Here is a 24595-nt window from a genome sequence, read left to right on the forward strand (position 1 = left end):
TGATCATTCTGATTGGCTGTTCAGCTGGCGAACCAGTGCGCGAGAAAGGCGCAGAACAGATGTGCTACTTGGCTGTCGGGTGTCGAGCGTCAGCTTGGTGTGTCAGGGCAAATTTGGACCCAAACGCTGCCACATCGGCTTGGTGTGTACCGGGCTTTATCAGTACTAATATGCAGTCAATATGCTTGTAATATGCATGCTAATAAGCAACTAGTTAATAGTGGGAACTGGACCTCAAAGTAAAGTGTTACAGAAAAATTATGTCAAACTTGCATGATTTTCATTCTTTCTAGAGTAGTTTAGGTATGATATAATTCTATACTTACAGGCTGGTTGCCTTAAACGTTTAAGTTCTCTCAACTTATGATTTCTTACAGCACTGTAAAATAAATAATAATAATAAAAATTGAGCAAACTTAAAAAGTTTAAGGCAACCACAAAAAGTTGAGAAAACTCCAAAATCTCCTAAAAAATAAATTGAGAAAACTCCAAAATCTGCTTAAGCTGGTTGCCTTAAACTTTTAAGTTTGCTCAACTTCTTTTTTTTTTTTTTACAGTGTGTAGGACACCCACCGGAACTTGTAGTCAGAATATCTCATTTGGTGCGCCCTCAGTTTGGACACGAGGATCTTGATGATGTGTATGAAGATGAAAAAGTTAATCTGGACAGAGAAGGAAAAAAACATTATAATGCCCTGGTTAAGACCATTATGTCGCAAAACTGACACAACAGTTTCCTCACAGCACAACAAATGACTCAAGATGAGGGACTGGGGCAGTTAGGAGTGAAGGGGGAAGGAAGTCAGCGATGCTTGGCGGAGTCTGGGAATGGCATTCGTACCGTCCAGCCCTGGGAGAATTCAAACATAGGAATTCCTGCCCACTACGGGAACACTTGAGATGCTGACAGATACGCAGAAACATCACTGCGCATTGCTTAATGGTCAACTGCACCTCGTATCCAATGTGAGCATTATGAATGCATGTCAATTTTTTCAGTATTGTGCCTTTCAATGCAATCATGTGGAAATAAGGCACTGGAGGAAGGGGAAAGTTACTCTTTGAAATCATAGCAGTAGACCCTAAAACATATTCTGTGTAGTAGCTTCCTGATGTACTGAGAGTCGACATCATATGGCGCTGTGCTTCGTGCATAATGGAAATGACTTCAATTTTGAATGTTGTGCTTAATGCTAAGCCAAATGCAATACAATTGGGTCTGATGGTGTGAGCATAGATGGAAACTGCAGGGCATAAAACAGCATAAAACATGGAACCTTACTGTGTTCTTCACATTCTTTCAATTATGTCAGAAAATAGCCTGGGTCACAGTAATATCAGTATCATCAAAATTCTTACAATGTGTGTGGTGTGGGTGTAAAGATTGGGCAAAATAGGCAGAATTGGACTATTTTTTTTTTCATTTCATGAATGTGAATTTTAATTGAAATGGCCACAGGTTGTTGAATTGGAATGGCAGAACAGGAAATTTCATTACTGAATTTCATTAGTTTTGTAATTATATTCATTTTATATGCATTCCCTTAAAGGGGTCATCGGATGCATAATTCACTTTACAAGTTGTTTGAACAAAAATGTGTGTTGGAAGTGTGTGTACAAATCCATCCTATAATGATAAAAATGCATCCAGTGTTTTTTTTCTAAAATCCCCTTTCTCAAATCAGGCTGTTTTGAGACTCCTGTCAGAATGACTTAGTTCTGTACAGGTTTTAATGAATCTGCAAATCACCTTATGAATCTGCAAATCCTAATAATGTGCTAGATAGCCAGTTTCGCGGCTGAAGTTTAGTAGTATGCTCCATAGATATATAAACCTAGATTCCTCATTATCGACTGTTTCTATGGGCCGCGATACATAAGCCATCCGCCATTTTTGCAACGGTCTGCGAATCTTTGAGAGCATTGACTGTGTGCGTCTACAACAGCAAGTTATACGCTTCTATATCTTTGAATATTCATTGATTATTATGGTGAATGTGAGATGGGTGACGCGTCAACGTATCTGGAGCAGTCGAATAGAGAATCTACACATATCTATGGTCTGCTCATCACTCCACGGAAGAGAGGGGTGGAGTCAACAGAGCTCACTAGCATTTAAAGACATATGGACTAGATCAGCGTGCTGAAAACAGAGCTGATTTTGACAAGGTAAAGAAGGTGTTTTTTACACTACCATTGAGAAATATTAACCATAGTATGTTATATACGTTTCATTAAGACCCAAAGAATCATATCAACTTGTGTAAAATGGGCATCCAATGACCCATTTAATCATCCATAACAATGAGAAAAATCAAAGAATATATTTCTGATGTGCAGCAAAAGATAACTGAGCTTCACAAATTAGTGAAGTGGCTTTAAGAAAAGAGCTAGAGCAGTGACATTTGGAGCTGTTAAACTGGCAAATGGAGGTTTCAAAAAGTATTGAATAAATGGGTGCCGTTAATTGTGGCCAATGTGTATTAGAGAAAAAACATTTATTTCATAATGATATTTCCTCCCATTTTAAATTCTTATTCTCCAAAGAAAGGTTAGATTTTTGTGAAATTTTTAAATAAAAGTTCAAAAGGATTAACAATGCACGTTAATTTTCACATCCTTCATATTTACCAAGGGTGCCAATAATTCTGACCACGACTGTACTTACTGACCACGACTGTATTTACTTTAATACATTTTAATGAGAAACGACGAGAAACAGATGAATAAAGACTAACAATCAATGTTTAATGTTCAGAAATTATTATTTCAAGACATGTAAAGCATTTTGGCTTGTTTATATGGGCCGTCCCAGGCATGGTTGCATGGTTGTCAAACTCAAAAATCAGATTATTTTTAATTCTTAAAAAACGCCATTATATTATTTAAAATAAATAATTACTTTATTTTATTAACTAAATATTTTAGTTTGTCTTGTATATTTTTTTCATAAGATCAGGTAACGTTTTAGGCTGTCATATGGTCATGTTACAATGTGCCCCTCAGATGTTACAATGTACCCCACCTACGGGGCATGTTGTCACATTTCACTTCCAATTTTTGAGGGTAAATAAAGAAAAACATATACACTGTAATTATGAAACAAAGCGACGTACTAGACAAGTGTGAAATTACTGTGGATAAAAAATTATAATATATATTTACACAATTTGAGAAAGTCAAAAAGTGTTACTTTGTGCCCCGCTCTCCCCTAGTAATAACATTATGCATAATTAATGTACAAGCAAATAACCCAAAACCAAACCCTCTGTTACGGGGCTGACGAGACGTGAGACATGCGGATCCATATGCAAGGCTTTATTAAAAAACATGGTCAGAAACAGGCAGGGTCAGACATCAGCAAACAGGTATGGCAAGGGCAAGACAGAGCAATCCGTGGAGCAAGCGTGGGTCAACGATGAGCGAACAGTATCCAAAGGGGCAAGGCAGAGAGATAATCCAGAGTCGAAGCAATAATCCAAACGGGGAGCAAACAGAGTCCAAACGGCAAGGCGAAGGGTTAATCCAGGAAACACGGGCAGGGTCAGACACGGCAGGAAAACAAGGCAAGACTAGGATGATGGCTCTGTAGAGTTGCTATCGCTTGGGGAGTGATATACGCTAACAATACTCGGCCCTGAGCTAGAGCAAGTCCCAGGTTAAATAGTGTGTGTGATTGGGTGATCAGTGAATTCAGCTGTGTGATCAGTGTAATCAGCTGCGTGTCGTCAGTGCAATGGATTGTGGGTATTGCAGTCCAGAGAAGTGTGGTGTGAGAGTCAATGTGGTGAGTGAGTGACATCTGGTGGTGATTGTCCGGAAGAGCATGGACCAGATTCGTGACATAGCCCCCCCCCCAAGGAGCGGCTTCCAGACGCTTCCAAATAATCCAGGAGGGCGGTGGAGCGGAGGCGGAACAGGGGGAGGGACGGAGGGCCAGGTCCGTGAGGAAGTGGGAAGACCGGGGACTGAGGCAGAACCGGCAGAGCAGGACACCCCGGCGGAACCGGAGACCAGGACAGAGCAAGAGCCCACCAGGGCGGAGCAGACGGACCAGGAGCCCACCAGGGCGGAGTAGATGACCACCAGACCGGAGTAGAAGACCACCACGGCGGAGCAGACGACCACCAGACCCGAGCAGAAGACCCCCACGGCGGAGCAGACGACCACCAGACCCGAGCAGAAGACCACCATGGCGGGGCAGACGACCACCAGACCCGAGCAAGAGCCCACCAGGGCGGAGTAGATGGACCAGGAGCCCACCAGACCGGAGTAGAAGACCACCACGGCGGAGCAGACGACCACCAGACCCGAGCAGAAGACCACCATGGCGGGGCAGAGGACCACCAGACCTGAGCAGAAGACCCTCGCCAGGAAGCAGACTGGGCAGGAAACCATGGCAGAGTCTGAGATCTGGGGGAAACGGAGACAGACAACACCGGGAGAGCAGAGACAGATAATACAGGGAGAGCATTCATGATCTCAGGGGGCGTGGCAGGGCAGGACGAGGATTCATAGACTGCGTTTTTAGCCGTGACAGGACAAGGCGTGAGCTCACAGACGGCATCTTTAGCCGTGACAGGACAGGGCGAGAGCTCACAGACGGCCTCTTTAGCCGTGACAGGACAGGGCGAGAGCTCACAGACGGCCTCTTTAGCCCTGACAGGACAGGGCGAGAGCTCACAGACGGCCTCTTTGGCCGTGACAGGACAGGGCGAGAGCTCACAGACGGCCTCTTTGGCCGTGACAGAACAGGGCGTGAGCTCACAGACGGCCTCTTTGGCCGTGACAGGACAGACAGTGAGTTCAGGGGCGGCCTTCATGACCGTGACAGGGCAGACAGTGAGTTCAGAAACGGTCTCCATGGCCGTGACAGGGCAGACAGTGAGTTCAGGAACGGCCTCCATGGCCGTGACAGGGCAGACCATGAGGTCAGGAACGGCCTCCGTGGCCGTGACAAGGCAGACCGTGAGTTCAGGAACAGCCTCCGTGGCCGTGACAGGGTAGACAGTGACGTCAGGAACGGCCTCCGTGGCCATGACAGGGCAGACCACGAGGTCAGGAACGGCCTCCGTGGCCGTGACAAGGCAGACAGTGAGTACAGGAACGGCCTCCGTGGCCGTGACAGGGCAAACAGCGAGTTCAGGGACGGCCTCCGTGGCCGTGACAGGGCAAACAGTGAGTTCATGAGTGGGCGCCACCACCTCGGGAGGTTCTGCAGCGGAAGCTGCCACCTCTGGTGGTTCTGCAGTGGACGCCGCCTCCTCTGGAAGTTCTGGGGCAGACTCGTGGACTGAAGAGGCCTCAGGAGCAGACTCGTGGACAGGAGAGGCCTCAGGAGCACAGTGTGCAGCCCACACACTCAAAATGGCAACCGCCATAACGGGAAGTACTGAGGTCAGGGGAACAGTCTCTGTAACAGACAGGGTTGAGGCCCTGGGAATGCCAGCTACTCGCACTGACATCAGTGGTGGGTCCATCACACTGGATATCAGACAGGGAACTTGAAGGACTGACCTTAAATCCTTGGGTGTGACAGACTCTGGCTGGAGCACTGTGACGTGGTGTGACGCTGGCTTGACAGCGGAGACGTGGTGTGACGCTGGCTTGACAGCGACGACGTGAGCAGACTCTGGCTTGACAGCGACGACGTGAGCAGACTCTGGCTTGACAGCGACGACGTGAGCAGACTCTGGCTTGACAGCGACGACGTGAGCAGACTCTGGCTTGACAGCGACGACGTGAGCAGACTCTGGCTTGACAGCGACGACGTGAGCAGACTCTGGCTTGACAGCCATGACGTGAAGGGGTGCTGTTGCTGCCGCCATTTTGTGAGTGAGTGCGGTGCCGTGTTCCTCCGCGACACCCACAGTGAACGGAGAGCCCACACACAGTAAAGCATAGTCCATAAATTGACTGAGAGATGAACGGGGACCCTCGCGGATTAACCTTGACCGGAGCGGCTGATTAATGCCCTCACAAAAAAAGTCAATAAGTGCATAGTCCGGCAGATCAGAAAAATAGGCGAGGTCTAAGTACTCCTGAATATAATTCTCGAGCGGTCGCGAGCCCTGCTCGAGGGTTAATAATAGTCGTGCACAATCCATACCTGGCCAATGTCCTTTTGAAAAGCCGCTGGATCCTTGTGTGGCCGAGTATTCTGTTACGGGGCTGACGAGACGTGAGACATGCGGATCCATATGCAAGGCTTTATTAAAAAACATGGTCAGAAACAGGCAGGGTCAGACATCAGCAAACAGGTATGGCAAGGGCAAGACAGAGCAATCCGTGGAGCAAGCGTGGGTCAACGATGAGCGAACAGTATCCAAAGGGGCAAGGCAGAGAGATAATCCAGAGTCGAAGCAATAATCCAAACGGGGAGCAAACAGAGTCCAAACGGCAAGGCGAAGGGTTAATCCAGGAAACACGGGCAGGGTCAGACACGGCAGGAAAACAAGGCAAGACTAGGATGATGGCTCTGTAGAGTTGCTATCGCTTGGGGAGTGATATACGCTAACAATACTCGGCCCTGAGCTAGAGCAAGTCCCAGGTTAAATAGTGTGTGTGATTGGGTGATCAGTGAATTCAGCTGTGTGATCAGTGTAATCAGCTGCGTGTCGTCAGTGCAATGGATTGTGGGTATTGCAGTCCAGAGAAGTGTGGTGTGAGAGTCAATGTGGTGAGTGAGTGACATCTGGTGGTGATTGTCCGGAAGAGCATGGACCAGATTCGTGACACCCTAATTCTAGCCATAACCTGATATGGCAACACTTTATTTATAAAGGTGGGGTATGTAATTTTCCAAAAACGCTTTAGAAAACTGAGTTGGGGCTGAGTACCAAAACAAATTTGTAGCCAATCAGCAGTAAGGGGCGTGTCTACTCATGGTGTGGAAGAGAGAGCGTTCAGTGAACAGCCGAGTCGAGCGACAGAAAGATAGAGAAGTAGGACCCGTGTAAATGTCGGATCAGCTTTCCCGCGCTGGAGAGAACTCAAGGAGGCCTGCGATCGGATGCCGAGGTTGCTTTGGTTCTTCTCGATAGGTGAGTAACACACCGTGTCTACACCGGACGCGGTGCGCCGCAACAGCTAAAGTCTGTCTACACTGGACGGGATAAAGAGACCGTTGAAAATCATATGAAATTTGTGTCAGCACCTCATAAATAGAATGCATCATCCAGTGTAGACAGCAGCACTGATTATAATGATTTTAGAGTATTTTAGCGTGCTGCTTGCATCTGGTGTAGACACGGTGTAACATTGGTTTTGCTTTCTTTCACAGAACTAATCGTTGCCTGGGTTGCGTAGTATGTGTGGGGCGGAGCTATCAAAATAGGGGCGAGACCCTTTTGGGGTAGGGGGGTGTTTGTTTTGGTGATTTCAAATATCAACATTGGTTTCCAGAAATTGCTTAACCCACCTTTAAGGTGTCCTTGTTACATTTGTTACATGTACTTATTATTATAATAAAAATAAATGATGCATAATTACATGCAAGTAACCCTAAGACAAACCCTAATCCTGACCCTAACCATAAGTACATGTACTTCAATAATATTACTCAGTATTTAAATGTATAAGTACACTGTAACATGGACACCTTAAAATAAAGTGTAACCTCTGATATTAAATATTAAAAATCTAGTAAATTGTTATTTAATATTATCTAGTACTTAACTGTATATTTACACTGTAACATGAGGACTTTAAAATAAAGGGTAGTCCGAATTTCTATATTATTTCTGATAATATTGTGTACCATTACTGGTTTATGGAATATTAATTCAGTTCTGAATGATGTGCAACCATTCAACTAATGTTGAGCACTTATTCCAGTTATTCCAGTGACTCAATCTTTTAAATCATATAGATTAATTCACTGACTGATACAAAAATTCTTCCTATGAGGTTTTAATGAGGGAGGGACACTGAGTAAATATTTGATCCTCAATTCTCAATCAGTGCTGTTTGGTCAGCAAGTCTCACTAAACAACAAACAACAAACAATCTGAATCGTGTTTTGTGTTGTACCACATTCATTCTTCATAATTAATAGTGTTCTAATTGTGTGTTAATCACTCTGCAATTACAGCTAATTACACCTATAAAACTTTAGTGCTACACTCTTTTAATTGCATTATTTCTGAACCTCAACCTCCCGGCCCTTTCCTTTTTAAACACTGGGTCGCTGAAGCCGTGGAGACATATGAAGGATGAGAGCATTAGAGTTTACAATAATACAATTCATTTCTAGGTAAAAAAGAATATTCAATGACAAAACAATATATATGATGGCCTTGTTTGATGGGGAATTGATTGATTGATTGATTGGAAATTGTGATATCAGCATATGATATACTGTTTATGGTTCCTGAACCCATTCACCCTCTTTCCTTCTGCTTTCCTGTCCAATCACCAGTATCCTAGATAATCAAGTCTAAAAAGCAATTTTGAATTCATGTTGAATAATAAGTGGCATTAGAAGTGCTCTGAATATGGGGCACTAGGGCAGATAAGTACAGCTGAGAGTGGCTGATGAGGGATCGAGGATCGAGACTCTCACTCACCAACACGGCCAGAAGGATTGGCGAACGAATAATCCACCAGTACTCCATGTTAATATTCTGCACCCAGCATCTGGTCAACAACAAGAGATCAAATACATCACTGTAAATGAGCAAATATATGGCCTATATGTTCATTAAAAATACTCAATACAGACAAAATGTAGTTAAACAATTAAGTTTACTGAAGCAACATAGGTTTACTTGATTATCTCCAAGACGGCCATCGGGACAAGACCACAGGAACCAGGTGAGTCCTTTGCATTATCTGATTCTGCTTTAGCCTAGATTTAAACTGCTGATTTTGCCTGGCCAGAGCAGAATGACACTATTTAGACAAACTATTTCCCCGTCTAAATACTGTAAAGCTGATATAAAGACACCCAGCTTTATATCAAGCCGATGTAAAACTGCGTTGACACAATTTGCATTGTTAAAAGCGCTATACAAATAATATTGACTTTTGTTTTTTTTTTTAATAGAAAAAAATAATAATGTTAAATGTGAGTATCAAATATGACAGAACAGTCTTTTGAGGAACATTTAATTGTATGTCTCTCATTCATCACTGAATTGCATTGCATTATACTTTTTATTTATAGATTTATTTTTTTGTCCCCAACAATAATAAAATACAGAGCTTTGATAATAAAACAAAGCATTTAAATTTAATCTTACTAGACATATTAATCTAGGTGAAATATAGTGTGACAAACTATTTTTTGCAAGTAGTCTCTTATAAAGATCTCATTATCAGAATCAGAATTTCATCTAACTCTCTGACCATATAAATATCAGCAACTGCAGTAAATTATTTTTTCTCAGTTTGGGCCTCTGAATAAAACTGAGGTGTTTCTTCCTCCTCAGGTTTTTAGCTCCATATTCTATCTATATAATACTACATGGGCCATAAAAACCTGCTGATGCATCAAATGTGTTACTTAAAACAAATCACATATACAAATTGTATTTGAGATTTTTGCAATATTTTGTCTAAAAGTAACATTTTTCTGACTATTACAGGGTTAATATAGTCCCAATATGCTTTAAATTTAAGATGCATTTAAAATTTTAAATAATTTATTTCTAAGTAATATCAAATAACAACATGTAATTACTATAGGGTTAATCAGTAGATTTTGGTTTAAGGTTAGTTGCTTGCAATTAGGCATAATTTACTATTATCACTAAAGTAAGTACATGCAACATGTAACAAGGACACTTGTAAAACACCATGTATATAGCCAGAATAACACCACATTCAACACCACTGAAGAAAATTATTAATTAGGAGAATAGCGTAATACTGCTCAGAATAATGTTCAGAAAGGGATACTAGCTTACATTTTTACTGAATACTCTACATACACTGTGTATAGTGCTAAGCTAATTTGTTGTCACATGACTTCATAATGCATATTTGTTTTAATTCAGTACATCATTAAGAACACCCAGTCATCATCTTAATCTAAGAACAGTTACACATTTTTTAACTCCAATTTTGTGTATAAAATGTCGGTAACACTTTAGAATACTGTTTCTTACTTACTGCATAACTAATAAATTATTGAAGAACTAACAGGTAATTATTCATTAACACTTTACTCACTACTGTTAACTACTAAGGAAGATGTGTTAACTAATCAGTATGTAATACAATTTTATGATTGTGTTAAGTAACAGCTAGCTAATCAATAACTAATGTATTCTGTCATACCTACTGAAGAATTACTATTAATTATCTACTAGTTAATTTTCAAGAAAAATAACTATGAAGTAACTACTAATGAACAGTCATACACAATTACCTTGAGTTGTGACCCTTTCATATAAATGTCATTAGCAGTAGTAGTAGTAGCAGTATGAAAATGCAATGTTAATAAATGCAATATATTTTATAGAGGTTTTGCCTATGTAGTGAATTGTTTTGTAAAAAATCAGCTTCCGATAGGAACCCCACCACCACTCCAGTGCCATGCGATAACTTACCTTAGTTTTTATATTTTATAGAGTACTGTATGTGTGTCTCCTCAGCAAATACCAGATTATCATTAATTAAATTCCTGTATGTAAGGCAAGGACTGAGGGAAAGTGAAAATACAGGTAACCAATTAGTAATTAATAAAGAATTATCAAATAATTCTCCAGGACTTATTTTGAACCTGAAACAGTAGGCCTATTCTAAAGTGAAAATATTTGAAACCCAATAGTAATTAAAAAAAAGAATAGTTATATAATTCCGCAAGAATTACTTAGGACCTGAAACAGCATTCTAAAGTGAAAATATAGGGAACCCATTATTAATTATGTCACGTGTCGGTTACCTTTTAGTTCTGTTTTGCTCTTATTTGGTAGTTCCTGTCCTTGTTTAGTTAATGATACATCCTGTTCACCTGTCTTGTGTTAATTATCTCGTTTACTCCTTTGTTCATGTTCCTTTATAAGCAGTTTTGTTCTAGCCTTCGTCGAGTCTTAAAGTTATGTACGTTGTTGGAAACATTTATTCTCTGCTCTTCAGTAAAACTTCTATTCGTTGAATTCCCGAGTCCTGTGTTCCCTCAGAGTGACGTTACGTTACAGAAGACTCGACCAACACAGAACAAATGGATGAACATACCCAGTTCATTTTGATGGCTTACGCCACCAAGGAGCCTCTGGATTTTGTCCGGGCTTTTTTGTCGCTCGTCCTCGCCAGCTCCCTCAACGGAGATGCCCTTAAAATACTGTTCCGGCTCTGCATCACATACCACCAGCGGACAGAGTTCCCAGACACCTCCAACCTTAACTGGCAGGAGACAGTCATCCGGTGTTTGGAGAGTCTCCAATTCCGAGCTGGAATCCCGTCCGCGGTGAGGTTTGTGCCGCCGCCGTCCTCGGAGAAACCAAGCCCGCCACCAAAGAGTATGGCAAGCCCGCTGCCCAAGAGTATGGCAAGCCTGCCGGCAAAGAGTATGGCAGGCCCATCGACACTTGTTCTTTCGCTCTTGGACATGGCACTACCTTTAGAGTTTGCTGCACCCACTCTAACCCCAGAATCTCCTTCGTCTCCATTGGTCCCGTCCAGCCCTCCTTCGCCTCAGCTGGTCCCGTCCAGCCCTTCGTCTCCTGAGTTCCCCAAGTCGGCCAGCTTCACTCCTCGCAAGTGCCCTCCAGTGCCTGCTCCTCGCAAGGGCCCTTCAGTGCCTGCTCCTTGCAAGTGCCCTCCTTCGTCTCTGCTGGTCCCGTCCAGCCCTCCTGCGTCTCCGCTGGTCCCATCCAGCTCTCCTGCGTCTCTGCTGGTCCTGTCCAGCTCTCCTGTATCTCCGCTGGTCCTGTCCAGCTCTTCTGTGTCCCCGCTGGTTCCGTCCAGCTCCGCGCCTCCAGAGCGCCCTACAGAGCCCGCTCCTCCAGACCGCCCCACAGAGCCCGCTCCTCCTCAATGGCTCCCAGAGGGGAACTTCCCCAAGAAAATTTTGGAGGGTGGGCCATATACCATCTGCCTGTGTGGCCGGGCCTAGAGCCAAGGCCACGGAACCCCTTGGCCGCCCGAAAAAATAAGGCCATGGCTCCCCGAGTCCCCAGATCCGCTATGGCCGTCCAAGCTCCCAGATCCGCCATGGCCGTCCAAGCTCCCAGTTCCTTCATGGTCTCACGAGTCTCCAGTGCCACCATGGTCTCCCGAGTCTCCAATCCCGCCATGACTCCCCGAGTCTCCTGTCCCGCCATGGCTTCCGGAATCCCCTGATCCGCCCGCCCTCCCTCTCCTATGTGCATGTTAAGTTGCGGGACGCACCTTCCGGGAGGGGGGGCGATATCTGTCACGTGTCGGTTTCCTTTTAGTTCTGATTTGCCCTTATTTGGTAGTTCCTGTCCTTGTTTAGTTAATGATTCATTCTGTTCACCTGTCTTATGTTAATTATCTAGTTTACTCCTTTGTTCATGTTCCTTTATAAGCAGTTTTGTTCTAGCCTTCGTCGAGTCTAAAAGTTATGTACGTTATTGGAAACATTTATTCTCTGCTCTTCAGTAAAACTTCTATTCGTCGAATTCCTGAATCCTGTGTTCCCTCAGAGTGACGTTACGTTACAAATTAATAAAAAATTATCAAATAATTCTCCAGGACTTATTTTGAATCTGAAACAGTAGGCCTATTCTAAAGTGAAAATATAGTGAAACATTTAGCAATTAATAAAGAATTATCAGATAATTCCACAGGAATTACTTAGAACCTGAAACAGTATTCTAAGGTGAAAATATAGGCAACCCATTAGTAATTAATAAATAATTATCAAATAATTATGCAGGACTTATTTCGAACCTGAAACAGTAGGCCTATTCTAAAGTGAAAATATAGTGAAACCTTTAGTAATTAATAAAGAATGAATTACTCGTGCGGGAGATGGGCTCAGTTATTCTGCAGTTAACCCTGTGTTAACTTAGGCGTTAACACAACACAAAAACTACCCAAGACTAAAAAAACAAAACAACAAATATGACCCAACAGCTTCATCCCAGTTTTTCGGTAAATAAATAAATAAATTAATTAATTACTTAACAAACCACCATTTTACTGAGTGTACTGTATCTGTCGTAAGTTGGATACTTATGGCAAGACAGTGGAGTTGGGGTTCCTTTCCGAAGTAGATTTCCTACAGAACATGTGCACAAAGCAATTATTTACCATACAGACAAAAACATAAAGGGTGAGGACCAAAAAGGCGTAAGTGACATTTCACCAACTTTACAGGAGGGCCAAAACAAAAATTTACCATAGGTTGATCTGACTTTGTGCATTGATTTCAATCATTCATAATAGAAATTTGTACACTCATGGATAACAGTATACTTTTGCCAGTAGAAAGAGCTCATCAAGAGCTTTAATTTGATATATTTTGGTGTGCAGTAAACAAAATGCATATTTCATTACCATTATAGGCTAAAAATAGTAGTAGTGGACTGTACTCTTCATTTTACTCAAGTAATTTTGAAAATGGATAGGCCTTATAATTTTACTGGAGTAATATTTTATTGGGGTATCTGTACTTTTACTCAAGTACTTGATTTGTGGGCCACAACCTGATTATTATAGTGACTATTTGCGTATAACTGTTCAGTAGTAGTTATTTCATAGTTATTTTTCTTAAACTTAACTAGTAGATAATTAATTCAATAATTAATTAGTTCTTCAGTAGGTATGGCAGAATACATTAGTTATTGATTATCTAGCTGTTACTTAACACAATCATAAAATTGCATTCATCACACTAGAAATGGAAGGTCAAATCAAGTGCATTGCAGTGTGCCATTTTGTTGCATACTGCACATTTAGCATTTTGACAACTATAGTAGTATTTCAATGCATGCACTCCTAAAAATAAAGGTACTTCACGATGCCATAGAAGAACCTTTTTGTCTAAATCAGGGGTGTCAAACTCATTTTAGGTTGAGGGCCGGATCGAAGAAAATGTCCCCTTGTGCGGGCCGAATTATCTTTTGTTAAATCCTAGTTTGCTCACAATTACAAATACATACTCCAATATAATTTACAAAAAAATCTAGGAAAACTTTTTTCAAAGATGATGCTGTTATTTTAGGGGTGTGCAATATTGACACAATGTAATATATATATATATTATTAACAATTACCATATTTTGCGAGTGTGTTTTTGAGATGGTTGGTTTAAGGCTGTCATGAATAAATAATAGGGGTGTAACGATACACCAGTGGCACGGTTCGGTTCGGTTCACGGTTTTGGAGCCACGGTTTGGTCCGGTTCGGTTACGACAGATTGTGTGCGCTTTGTCTATGACACAAATTCCATTCCTGTACTCCACTGGAAAACCAAAATGTTCCCACACAGGAGACTTAAATGTGTCCGGGGGATCTGCAATTTCAGTACTATGCGAAGCAGCCATCCTGCATATACTAGCAACCGAGTGTGACGCTCACTCCCAAGTCACATGAAATGACATGCACTTGGAAAACAGTAACTTTATAATATTTAGAACAAAAGTTAAAAAGCTCTTATTAGTCGTTACTAATACAATTTAATCAAATGTAAGCAAAGAAAAATTAGTTTAAATTAATAGTTAGTTAGAGATAAGTGCCATTAACCTCAACAATGGGCAGCAGGGGGGCGTGAGAGTACCGCGGTACGCCACGAGAGTTCCGCGATTCGTATCATGGGTGGTGTATCGCGATCTTTTGGTTCGGTTTGTGATATCGTTACACCCCTAATAAATAAATATGACACTAAAGCAGCCAGTAGGTGGCAGCAAGTCCCCGTTTTAATGAGTGATCCATTGACTCATTCATTCAAAACGTTTGATTCAAACGAATTGTTCTTTGTGGAACCGAAAATGGTTCTTCTATGGCATCGCTGTGAAGAACCTTTTGAAGCACCTTTACTTTTAAGAGTGTACAGAGAACCTGCACACTGAACATGCTGCATTATCTCAGTATCTGGAGTGATAGTGTGGAAAAAAAGCGACACTGCAACAAATAACCTCACAGACACATGAAAGATGACATCTGAATGGGGATAATGCACAGCTTATCAACAGGAAGGAGTGATTCTTTTATCTGCTCAAGACAGGTAAGTTCAGCTGGATGGACGGGATGATGAGTGTGGGACAGTATGAACCCCTAGTAGGCCATGACACATTAAAGTGTGGCCACAGATATACAAACTACATGATTTATGTCAGTGTCTGCGCCTGCTGCTAAGCTTAATGTGATGGTTCACCCCAAAATTTAAATATTGTCATTATTTACTAATCTTTAAGTTGTTCCAACCCTGTATGTGTTTCTTTCTTCTTTTGAACACAAAAAACGATATATTGAAGACTGTTGGTGACCAAACAGTAGCCCCTGACTTTCATAGTATGAAAAAAAAGGAAGTCAATGGATATCGTTAGCTGTTTGGTTACCAACATATACCAACGTTTGGTTACCAACAAAATAATAAAAAATTGTGTTCAACAGAAGAAAGAAACTCATACAGGTTTGTAATTTTTAGGTAAACTATCCCTTTAAAGTGTGAATTGAATGTAATGTTTTCAGGACACTCAATTGCATATCAATTGCAATTAAGTGAAAATGTATTATAGTTTTAAGTTATATTTAATTCAACAAGCCAACTATAGAGTGTATATTATATTAGTGTTTTTTTTTTTTTGTTAGTTTTGTGACCTAAGTTTGAGAGCATTACAACTGTAATTTTTTGATAAGCATGTTTGATTCATTGTTTCATTGAAATGATTCAAAATTCAGATTCAACAATCATTTAGCTTCATCACATAAGAAATGTGCAAGTGTGAGTTTTCTCTCTTCACACAATTTATTACGAATGTGCTAGTTACAATACATCTGATGTATAAAAGACTAACTTATGGGAATTGTGTGCAGCAGTCAGGTTTTGAAATATGGATGAAATAGATATTATTAAATATGTAACCTCAGCACTCAATAAATTTACATCTTGAAAGCCCTTCCAACAATAACAGTAACTGAATGAAAGATTTATGAGATTTTACGCGCACAATGCAAAATTTTGGCTGCTACAAGCAAAGCCGAAAGACTGGAGTGGATGTTGAAGATATATGAAAATGCTAAATACTAATTTATCATAGAGAGACTGAGAACCTGCCTAGCATCACAGCATTTGACATAGTATCTGGGTAGCTTGTGTCCACAATTTATGTATTTTATTTATTATAAAACAAAAGCTACAGTGACAGAGTACTGATGTCGGCCAACTCTCCACCCGCAAAAAACACACTGACTGTTTGACGAGCGCTGGCTTTCATCGCTAACACTCATCCCACGTGGCTCCAGAACTTACTCTTCATTCTCGTACAAGTACTTCACAATCACCCACGGCAACACGAATATCAGAGGGGCACCTGAGGGAGAAAGAGAAAGAGAGCGACCTTGTGATACGAGGTATAAACCATCTGCCACGCTCTGTTTGGACATGCTATGTATGAGGAAGCTCTTAAACCCTGTTAATGAGTTCACGGCATAAAAGCTCTGAACGTCTCACCCCAACCGATACACTGGTAGATGCCAAAGTAATTCCTCTCTGTCAAGACTGTGACGACCAGAAGGCTGTGCAGGTAGATGCCCTCCACCAGCAGCCAGTAGTTGTTGGCCAGTATGCTGTACTGCATCATCACCATTGCAACCCTACAGCCGACCGCCGTCTGAAATGCACACGTTTTTGGGTCACTGAAAACTTTCGCTAAATTTTAACCTGACACCTCCATTCAGATTTATTTGCACAGTAAATAGATATTTAACCCACATCTATTCTAACATGCATTTTAAGGAATATTCCTGGTCAGTTACAACATACGGTAAGGTTTATGAGCAGCATATTAGCATAAAAAAGTTATTATTTTTGTTATTAAATAACTTTTAATGAAAACTTCCATAAAAATGTTTGTAGTATTAAAGGCCTGATTTACTAACAGCTCTCACCAGTGCAAATCCTCTTTTGGCATTAAACTACTGTCAGGGTTTATTACAGACACATAGAGAAAAATTAGCAATGAAAAGGTCAGTTATTTTTGTGGCTAACTTTGTTGCTTATGCATTTATAGGAGGCGCAAAAATGATTGGGAGAAAATTTAAATAAATCATATACTACACAAATAAACAAACTACATTGACATTGGTTACCAAAACAGCTTTCACAAACTAACAATTTTTCAACATTGATCTTAGTTAATATCTGTTTTTATATATACTAATTCATTTTTAACATGAATAAAAGTTGTACACACGAAAAGCAGTTAATATATTATCTTCAATTATATGGAGGACATTTATTCTTACGAATGGCATTAAATCTACCTTTTAAAAGTAGAATGATGCTTTTTGTACTTTTTTTTCCTTAAAAGGTACTGAAAAATTCCCCTAATTGAAAAACAAAAATAACAACATGCATTGTTTGAGTTATGTGTTATGCTACCCCGTGCTCCTGGATTTCATCTGTTTCTTCTGTGGATTATTATTAAAAGACTATTATTTGTAAAACTCCTGTGTTGCGTGCCTTTACTGCATAGCACCTGTAACAGAATAGCGGCCCCTCAAAGTGAGTAAGTTTAGCTGCGTTTTTCTTTTCTTTTTTTTCTTTTTTTTCCCTCTCCCGGAATGGATCTGCTCGCAGTCTAGCTGCTTTGCCTGGAGCAGATGGACTGTTTGCTGGAGGAACATACCAGGGACTTTCTCAATCTGGCTTGCCTTACCCACTTCCCGAACCGCTCGCTCAGGCTGGTGATGTAGAAAATACAGAGCGAGTGGGTTGAGTATTTCCAATATTTCTGGTGTACCAGGCACGCCTACCAGCGAACGGTCCCAATGAGAATTTCGCCGCTTGTGTGGAGTGGGTGCTGGAGAATAATGGACTGTTTTTCTCCATCGGCCCTGTCGAGGACAACTCCTGCCCCACTCCCAGTCCAGAGCCCAGCCAGCCCTCACCATCTCGCTGCACGGAGTGTTCGCCAGAGCCCACCGCAGAGCCCGAGCCGGCCACGATTAAAGAGCTAACACAATTTAAAGTGACAGAGCCTCTCATCGCCCCGGAGCCAGGACTCAAGAACGTGACTGACCAGGTGTGAGCCAGCAACACCGTGAGTCGTGGGAATAATTGTGGAGATTGAGGTAATGGAGTATAACCCCGCCCACACTCCCACCACTGAGGGTGAGCTGTTACTGGACTCGGACTACTGGACTTCCTTTCCTATCTTCCTACCTCGGGGTTGGAGGATTGCCAGTCTCCGCCTCCAGCCTTCGAGATCTGGACTCCACCTCGGCCCTCCGACCCATCAGTTCCATCTTGGCTCCTGGCTCCCTCGTCTCCACCGTGGTCCGTCATTCCACCGGGCTCCCTCGTCCCTCCAGCTCCGCCTTAGTCAGTCATCCCCCTGCCTACTCCACGGGACTCCGCCTCGTCCCTCTGGCTCCGTCGGGCTCCTCCCTCCCTCCGGCTCCATCTTCATCCTCTGTCACTCCGGCTCCACCGCGACATTCCGGATCCCTGGCTCCGCCTAGGCCCTCCTGATCCTCGGTGTCACCTAGGCTCTGCGGCTGCTCTGCTCCAACCTGGGCTCCTACTCCACCGGTGTCTCCACCTCCCGCCGTCGACTCCACCATGGATCGCCATCCTGGGTGGCCTCTTACATTTACATTTACATTTAGTCATTTGGCAGACGCTTTTATCCAAAGCGACTTAGAATTGTGGAATACAAAAAGCGATTCATCTTGAAGAGGCAATCAGACAGAGGAAGTGCTTGTAACACCAAGTCTCAGTCATTGTTCAAATAAGTACAAGCTAGTAAGGGAGGGAGAGAAAGATAGAGGGAAAGAGTAGGTTTTTTTTTTTAGGATGAAGTCAAGTACTGCCGAAAGAGATGAGTTTTCAGTTGTTGCTTGAAGATTGACAGGGATCCAGCATTTCGGATAGGGGTGGGAAGATTATTCCACCAGCCAGGAATGGTGAACGAGAATGTTCTGGAGAGTGATTTTGAGCCTCTCTGTGATGGTACCACAAGGCGTCGCTCACTAGCAGATCTCGGACTTCTGGAGGGGATGTAGGTTCGTAAAAGTGAGTGGAAGTAGGAGGGTGCTGAGCCTGTGGTCGTTCTGTATGCAAGCATCAGTGTCTTGAACTTGATCCGAGCTGCCACTGGTAACCAGTGCAAGGAGATGAAGAGAGGTGCAACATGCGCTCTTTTGGGCTCGTTGAAGATCAGTTGTGCTGCTGCATTCTGAATCATTTGTAGAGGTTTGATTGTGTTTGATGGCAGACCAGCCAGAAGAGCATTGCAGTAGTCCAGTCTAGAAACGACAAGGGCCTGGACAAGAAGTTGTGCAGCATGTTTTGTCAGAAAGGGCCTGATCTTTCTGATGTTGTGTAGTGCAAACCTGCATGATCGAGCAGTCTTTGCAATGTGCTCTTTGAAGGTCAGCTGGTCATCAAAGATTACACCAAGATTTCTGACCGAAGTTGATGGGGTAATCATTGATGAGCCTAACTGAATCATGAAGTCATGCTGTAGAGTCGGAGTGGCAGGGAAGACAAGAAGCTCCGTCTTTGCCAGGTTGAGCTGTAGGTGATGTTCTTTCATTCATGCCGAGATGTCCGCCAGGCAGCCTGAGATCCGTGCAGCTACCGTTGGGTCATCTGGTTGAAAAGAGAGATAGAGCTGTGTGTCATCGGCGTAGCAGTGATAGGAGAAGCCATGTGCATGTATGATGGGACCCAGTGATGTAGTGTATGTGGAGAAGAGGAGGGGTCCAAGAACCGATCCCTGAGGAACTCCAGTGACCAGTTGATGTGGTTTACCGGTGATCTACCGGTGAGATAGGATTCAAACCAGCGAAGTGGAATCCCAGTGATGCCCAATGATGAGAGGGTAGACAGGAGAATCTGATGATTGACAATGTCAAAAGCAGCAGAAAGATCCAGCAGAATGAGGACTAATGATTTGGAATCGGAATGGCCACTTCTGAAACCTGACTGTTTAGCATCCAGTTTGTTGTACTGTGAAAGAAACCGTGAGAGCTGGTTGAAGACAACTCGTTCAAGTGTTTTCCCTACGAATGGAAGGAGAGAGACAGGTCTGGAGTTTTCTAAAAGAGAAGTGTTTAATGTAGGTTTTTTGAGCAGTGGCGTTACCCGAGCCTGCTTGAATGCTGTGGGGAAGATGCCTGTGAGGAGAGATGTGTTGATAATGTGTGTGAGTGCCGGTAAGAGTGTGGGAGAGATTGTTTGGAGAAGGTGTGAGGGGATTGGGTCGAGAGGACATGTTGTAGGATGGCTGGAGAGGAGAAGTTTGGATACTTCTGCCTCGGTGAGGGGACAGAAGGAGAAGATGAGAGTTAGAGCAGTGGATGTGGTTTATTGGAGGTCCTGTGGAGTTGAGAACTGGTTACTGATTGTTCTAGAGTGAAAAAAGAGGCAAAGTCGTCAGCGGTTATCGAAGTGGTGGGAGGTGGAGGAGGGGGACAGAGGAGAGAATTAAATGTTCTGAAGAGATTACGCATGTCTGGAGCGCTGTTGATCTTGTTGTGGAAATGTGAAGATTTGGCAGTGTGGACTTCAGTAGAGAAAGATGAAAGCAAAGACTGATACCTACTCAGGTCCGACAGATCGTTTGATTTGCACCATTTTCTCTCTGCCACTCTGAGTTTGGTCTGATTCTCACGAAGAACATCGGATAACCAGGGGTTAGAAGGGGCAGCCCATGCTGGCCTGGAGGAGAGAGGACAGATGTCGTCTAGACAAGAGGTTAACGTAGAGAATAAAGTGTCAGTAGCTGCATTCACATCCAGAGATGAGAAATGGGTAGGCGAGGGAAGAGAGGAGGATACTACAGAGGAAAGAAGGGAGGGGGAAAGGGAGCATAGGTTGCGTCGGAAAGTAACCGGTAAGGGAGCTGGTGGCACCTGGGTAGCAAAATGTAAAGTAAATATAATGAAGAAATGGTCAGAGATATGTAGTGGTTGTACCAGAATGTTATCTGTAGTACAATTGCGTGTGTAAATTAAGTCAAGTTGGTTGCCTGATTTGTGCGTGCTAGTAGTGGTGAGGCGTTTGAGATCAAATGAAGCTAGGAGTGAATGGAAGTCTGTACCATAAGGCCTGTCTAGGTGAATGTTGGAATCGCCGAAGACTAAGAATGGAGTGCCATCCTCCATGAAAGAGGACAGCAGTCCGTCCAGCTCATCTAGGAAGGTTGCTAGAATTTGGCCAGGGGGACGGTAGATTACCACAATCTGGAGTTTTATAGGAGCTGTTACCGTAATGGCATGAGATTCAAAAGAGTTGAGATTGCCTAGGGGAGAGTGGGTTGAGTATTTCCAATTGTTTGAAATGAGCAGACCAGTGCCTCCACCCCGGCCAACTTGCCTAGGGGTGTGAGAGAAAGAGAAATTGTGAGAGAGAGCAGCTGGGGTTGCTGAGTCTTCTGGACGAATCCAGGTCCCAGTCAAGCCCAGGATGCTGAGTGTGGATTGTAAGGAAAAAGCAGAAATTAAGTCGGCTTTGTTGACAGCTGACTGACAATTCCAAAGACCCACAGAGAAAGAAAGAGGTACAGTGGAAGATGTAGAGATAGGGCGCAGGTTAGCAGGGTTACGTAGCCTTCTGCGTGTGTTTTTAGAGCAAGGTTTTTAGGCCTCTGGTTTTTCACCTGGCTCCTCCTGCTTCGGGTTCCTCCCTGGTTTCTCCCACCCTCCACTCTACTTTGGACTTATTTTTTGGACTCTTTTTGTTTCTGCCCCTTCCATGTTGCCTGCACCTCATCTGCTCCACGCCCACCTCCTGAACCCCCACACTCCCTCTTCTGTTCCGGGAGGGGGTGATATGTTACAGTTATGGACTTTTGTTTGTGTTCTAGTTCTCCTGCCTTAGTCTTCCTTTGACCTAGTTTTCCTTAGTTGTCCTGATTAGTTAATTAGCTCCACACCTGTTTCTGTTTCTCCATGATTGTGTTTAGTATTTAAAGCAGGGGTCTCCAACCCTGCTCCTGGAGAGCTACCATCCTGAAGATTTCAGCTCCAACCCCAATCAAACACACCTGAACCAGCAAATCAAGGTGTTCAGGGCTACTTGATAATTAAAGACTGGTGTGTTGCGGCAGGATTGGAACTGAAATCTGCAGGACGTAACACTGACAATTTTTAACACTGACAATAAAAAATTAATCATGTGACCCTGAAGACTGGAGTAATGATACTTAAATTCAGCTATACCATCACAGACATAGATTAAATGGAATACATTTTAACATTCAAATAGAAAACAGCTATATTACTTTGTAATAATACTTCAAAGTATTACAGTTTTTTTCTATTTAAAATAAATGCAGTCTTGTTGAGCATTAGAGACTTCTTTCAAAAACAAGTTAATCTTACTGCCCCCAAACCTTTGAATGGTTGTACAGTATATTATCTTTTAATAACAAAGAAAAACAGCATGTTATTGGACCTCGTTTTTAACCAACCACTCCACCTCCAGTTCAGTGGTGATGTCCTGACCAACATGGAAGTCATCAGGCCTTTCCAACATGGCATCTTTGATGAGAATGGAAGAGGCTCGCAGGATGAAGGAGGCAAACAAGTTCATGTGGATGTTGTTTCTCATGCAGTGCAGCTTCCTGCGGGGATCAGAGTGCAATGAATAAAAGTCAAAAAGCACTACACCATTCATACATGGAAGCCCAACTCCTTAACCACAGACACAACCAAAGATCCAAAAACTGATGTTAAACACGTTTTCAATTTAAAATGTAAGCAGAAGGAATAAATTCCCAGTTGGCTTGAATGTTACCTAAAGGCCACCAGGATGCCCAACGCCAGCACCAGCGCCGCAAGAGACAGGGAATATCCAATAGTGTACATGGTCCGGAACTGACTGAGGATCCGTCCGTATTGTTGCTGCACACAGACATATATATCTGCTTAGACAATGACACAAATGCACAGGTGAACACCATACTGAATTTAGGGTGGATGGAAATAAAACTGTGAGGGATAGACTTTCAGTCTTTACATTGACATGAACTGTATAAAGGCTTTTTTTTAAAACTCACTACTTTTCAAAATGTTTTATTCAGTCCACTGAAAGTCTTCGGAAAGATGTTTTGTCAGCTGAACAATCGGTATGACGTTAAACAATAGTACTATCCATTGAACACACTGTAATTCTATTAATATTTCAGCATACTTATTGCATACTATTATATTAGGATCTTACAGGTTAAAATGTATATGGATAAATGTTTTCTACAGTATGTTTGATAAATATTTAAACAAATATTAAAACTTTTTTCAAATATTTTTGAAAATTTTGTTAAAGTATGGTCTGTTACTGTGTTATTTTTTTGCTGGTCAAATTACATCCGAATAAATATCACACCATGAAACGGGGACTATATTTAAAAATAAATTATTTTAAAAGAAAAAAAAATGTGTAAAAAAATTAACTGCATTAAGGCTGGAATACACTACATGATGGTTTAGCTCTTTTTGCAGTTTTAGCAGATCGACACTAGTTGCAACAAATCAGAGCCAGTCTGCAGATTTCACAGAAAACAAACATGTTTGATATTTTGACTTTCAAGAGAATCTCTTTTCAGATTTTAAAAGTCGTTTAGTGTATTCTAACTCTTAGTGGAGCAGAAATGAACATAATTCATCTTTAACACGTTTAAGAGTTAACATATATCTAATATAACAATCACCTATTCATCTAGCTTCAAAAGGGCTTTGGTGTTTCTTACATACCATGTTGATTTGTGTGGGATCACGAAATAGACATTCGCTGGCATTCTTCTGTTTGCTATATTGTCCGTCTGCATCACACTCCAGATACACGAACCCATGTCGGACTGTCACATGAACACATACACAGATTGTGTGGTCACACAGGATGCATAAGAGAGTGTCATGTATGTGCATTAGAGAATACTTTGGTGTTAAATTAGCTAAGCTAAAAGAAGTGCATTATTTAAAGTGCAACCACATATAATACTTTTTTTTTTTTTTTTCACACAATTATGGACCTGAATTTACTCATTCTCATAAATATTGTGCCATCTGTCAATACATGCCCGGCTAATATTTCATCATAAAATTAAAAGAATATTAAATTTTATTTTGCATTAAAAAAATGAAACCTACTTTATGCAATGTGAATAATGGTCGCAATGTGTACAACTATGATTCATTAAATGTTAGAGTCATAAATAGCTGTTAAATAACACAAATAATTGATAATTTTCTGAATTAGAAAAAGGAAGGGGTTTGGAGTCTTTTGACTGTTGAAACTGCTACAAACATATTTAAAGCTTAATCAAGTGTAAATAAATTTTAAGTTTAATTTTTGTTTTTGTTTTTGTAACCTGACAAACAAAAAGTAAACTTTTAATGGAAAATGACCCAGACTGGCTTGTAAATGTGAATAACCCTCAGGTTATCCAAGACGTAGATGAGTTTGTTTCTTCTTTAGAACAGATTTGGTGAAATTGAGCATTACATCAGT

General features: G+C 42.0%; 1 protein-coding gene across 3 annotated transcripts in view; it reads right to left on the reverse strand.

Annotated features, from left to right (window-relative positions):
* Positions 1–24595, reverse strand: part of LOC306868877 (glucagon receptor-like) — a 74344-nt gene that overhangs the window by 6146 nt on the left and 43603 nt on the right. For 2 of the 3 annotated variants that reach the window (XM_079415322.1, XM_079415323.1), the window contains exons 5-11: positions 23839–23942; positions 22883–22989; positions 22541–22709; positions 16589–16748; positions 16388–16448; positions 8568–8637; positions 574–662 (exon numbers count right to left, since the gene is read on the reverse strand). In XM_079415322.1, coding sequence (XP_079271448.1) covers positions 574–662; positions 8568–8637; positions 16388–16448; positions 16589–16748; positions 22541–22709; positions 22883–22989; positions 23839–23942 — 760 coding nt within the window. The remainder of the gene's footprint in view (positions 1–573; positions 663–8567; positions 8638–16387; positions 16449–16588; positions 16749–22540; positions 22710–22882; positions 22990–23838; positions 23943–24595) is intronic. The other variant, XM_079415324.1, reaches the window with a different exon arrangement.

Source organism: Barbus barbus, assembly GCF_936440315.1.
Source record: "Barbus barbus genome assembly, chromosome: 4".
Classification (NCBI taxonomy): Eukaryota; Metazoa; Chordata; class Actinopteri; order Cypriniformes; family Cyprinidae; genus Barbus; species Barbus barbus.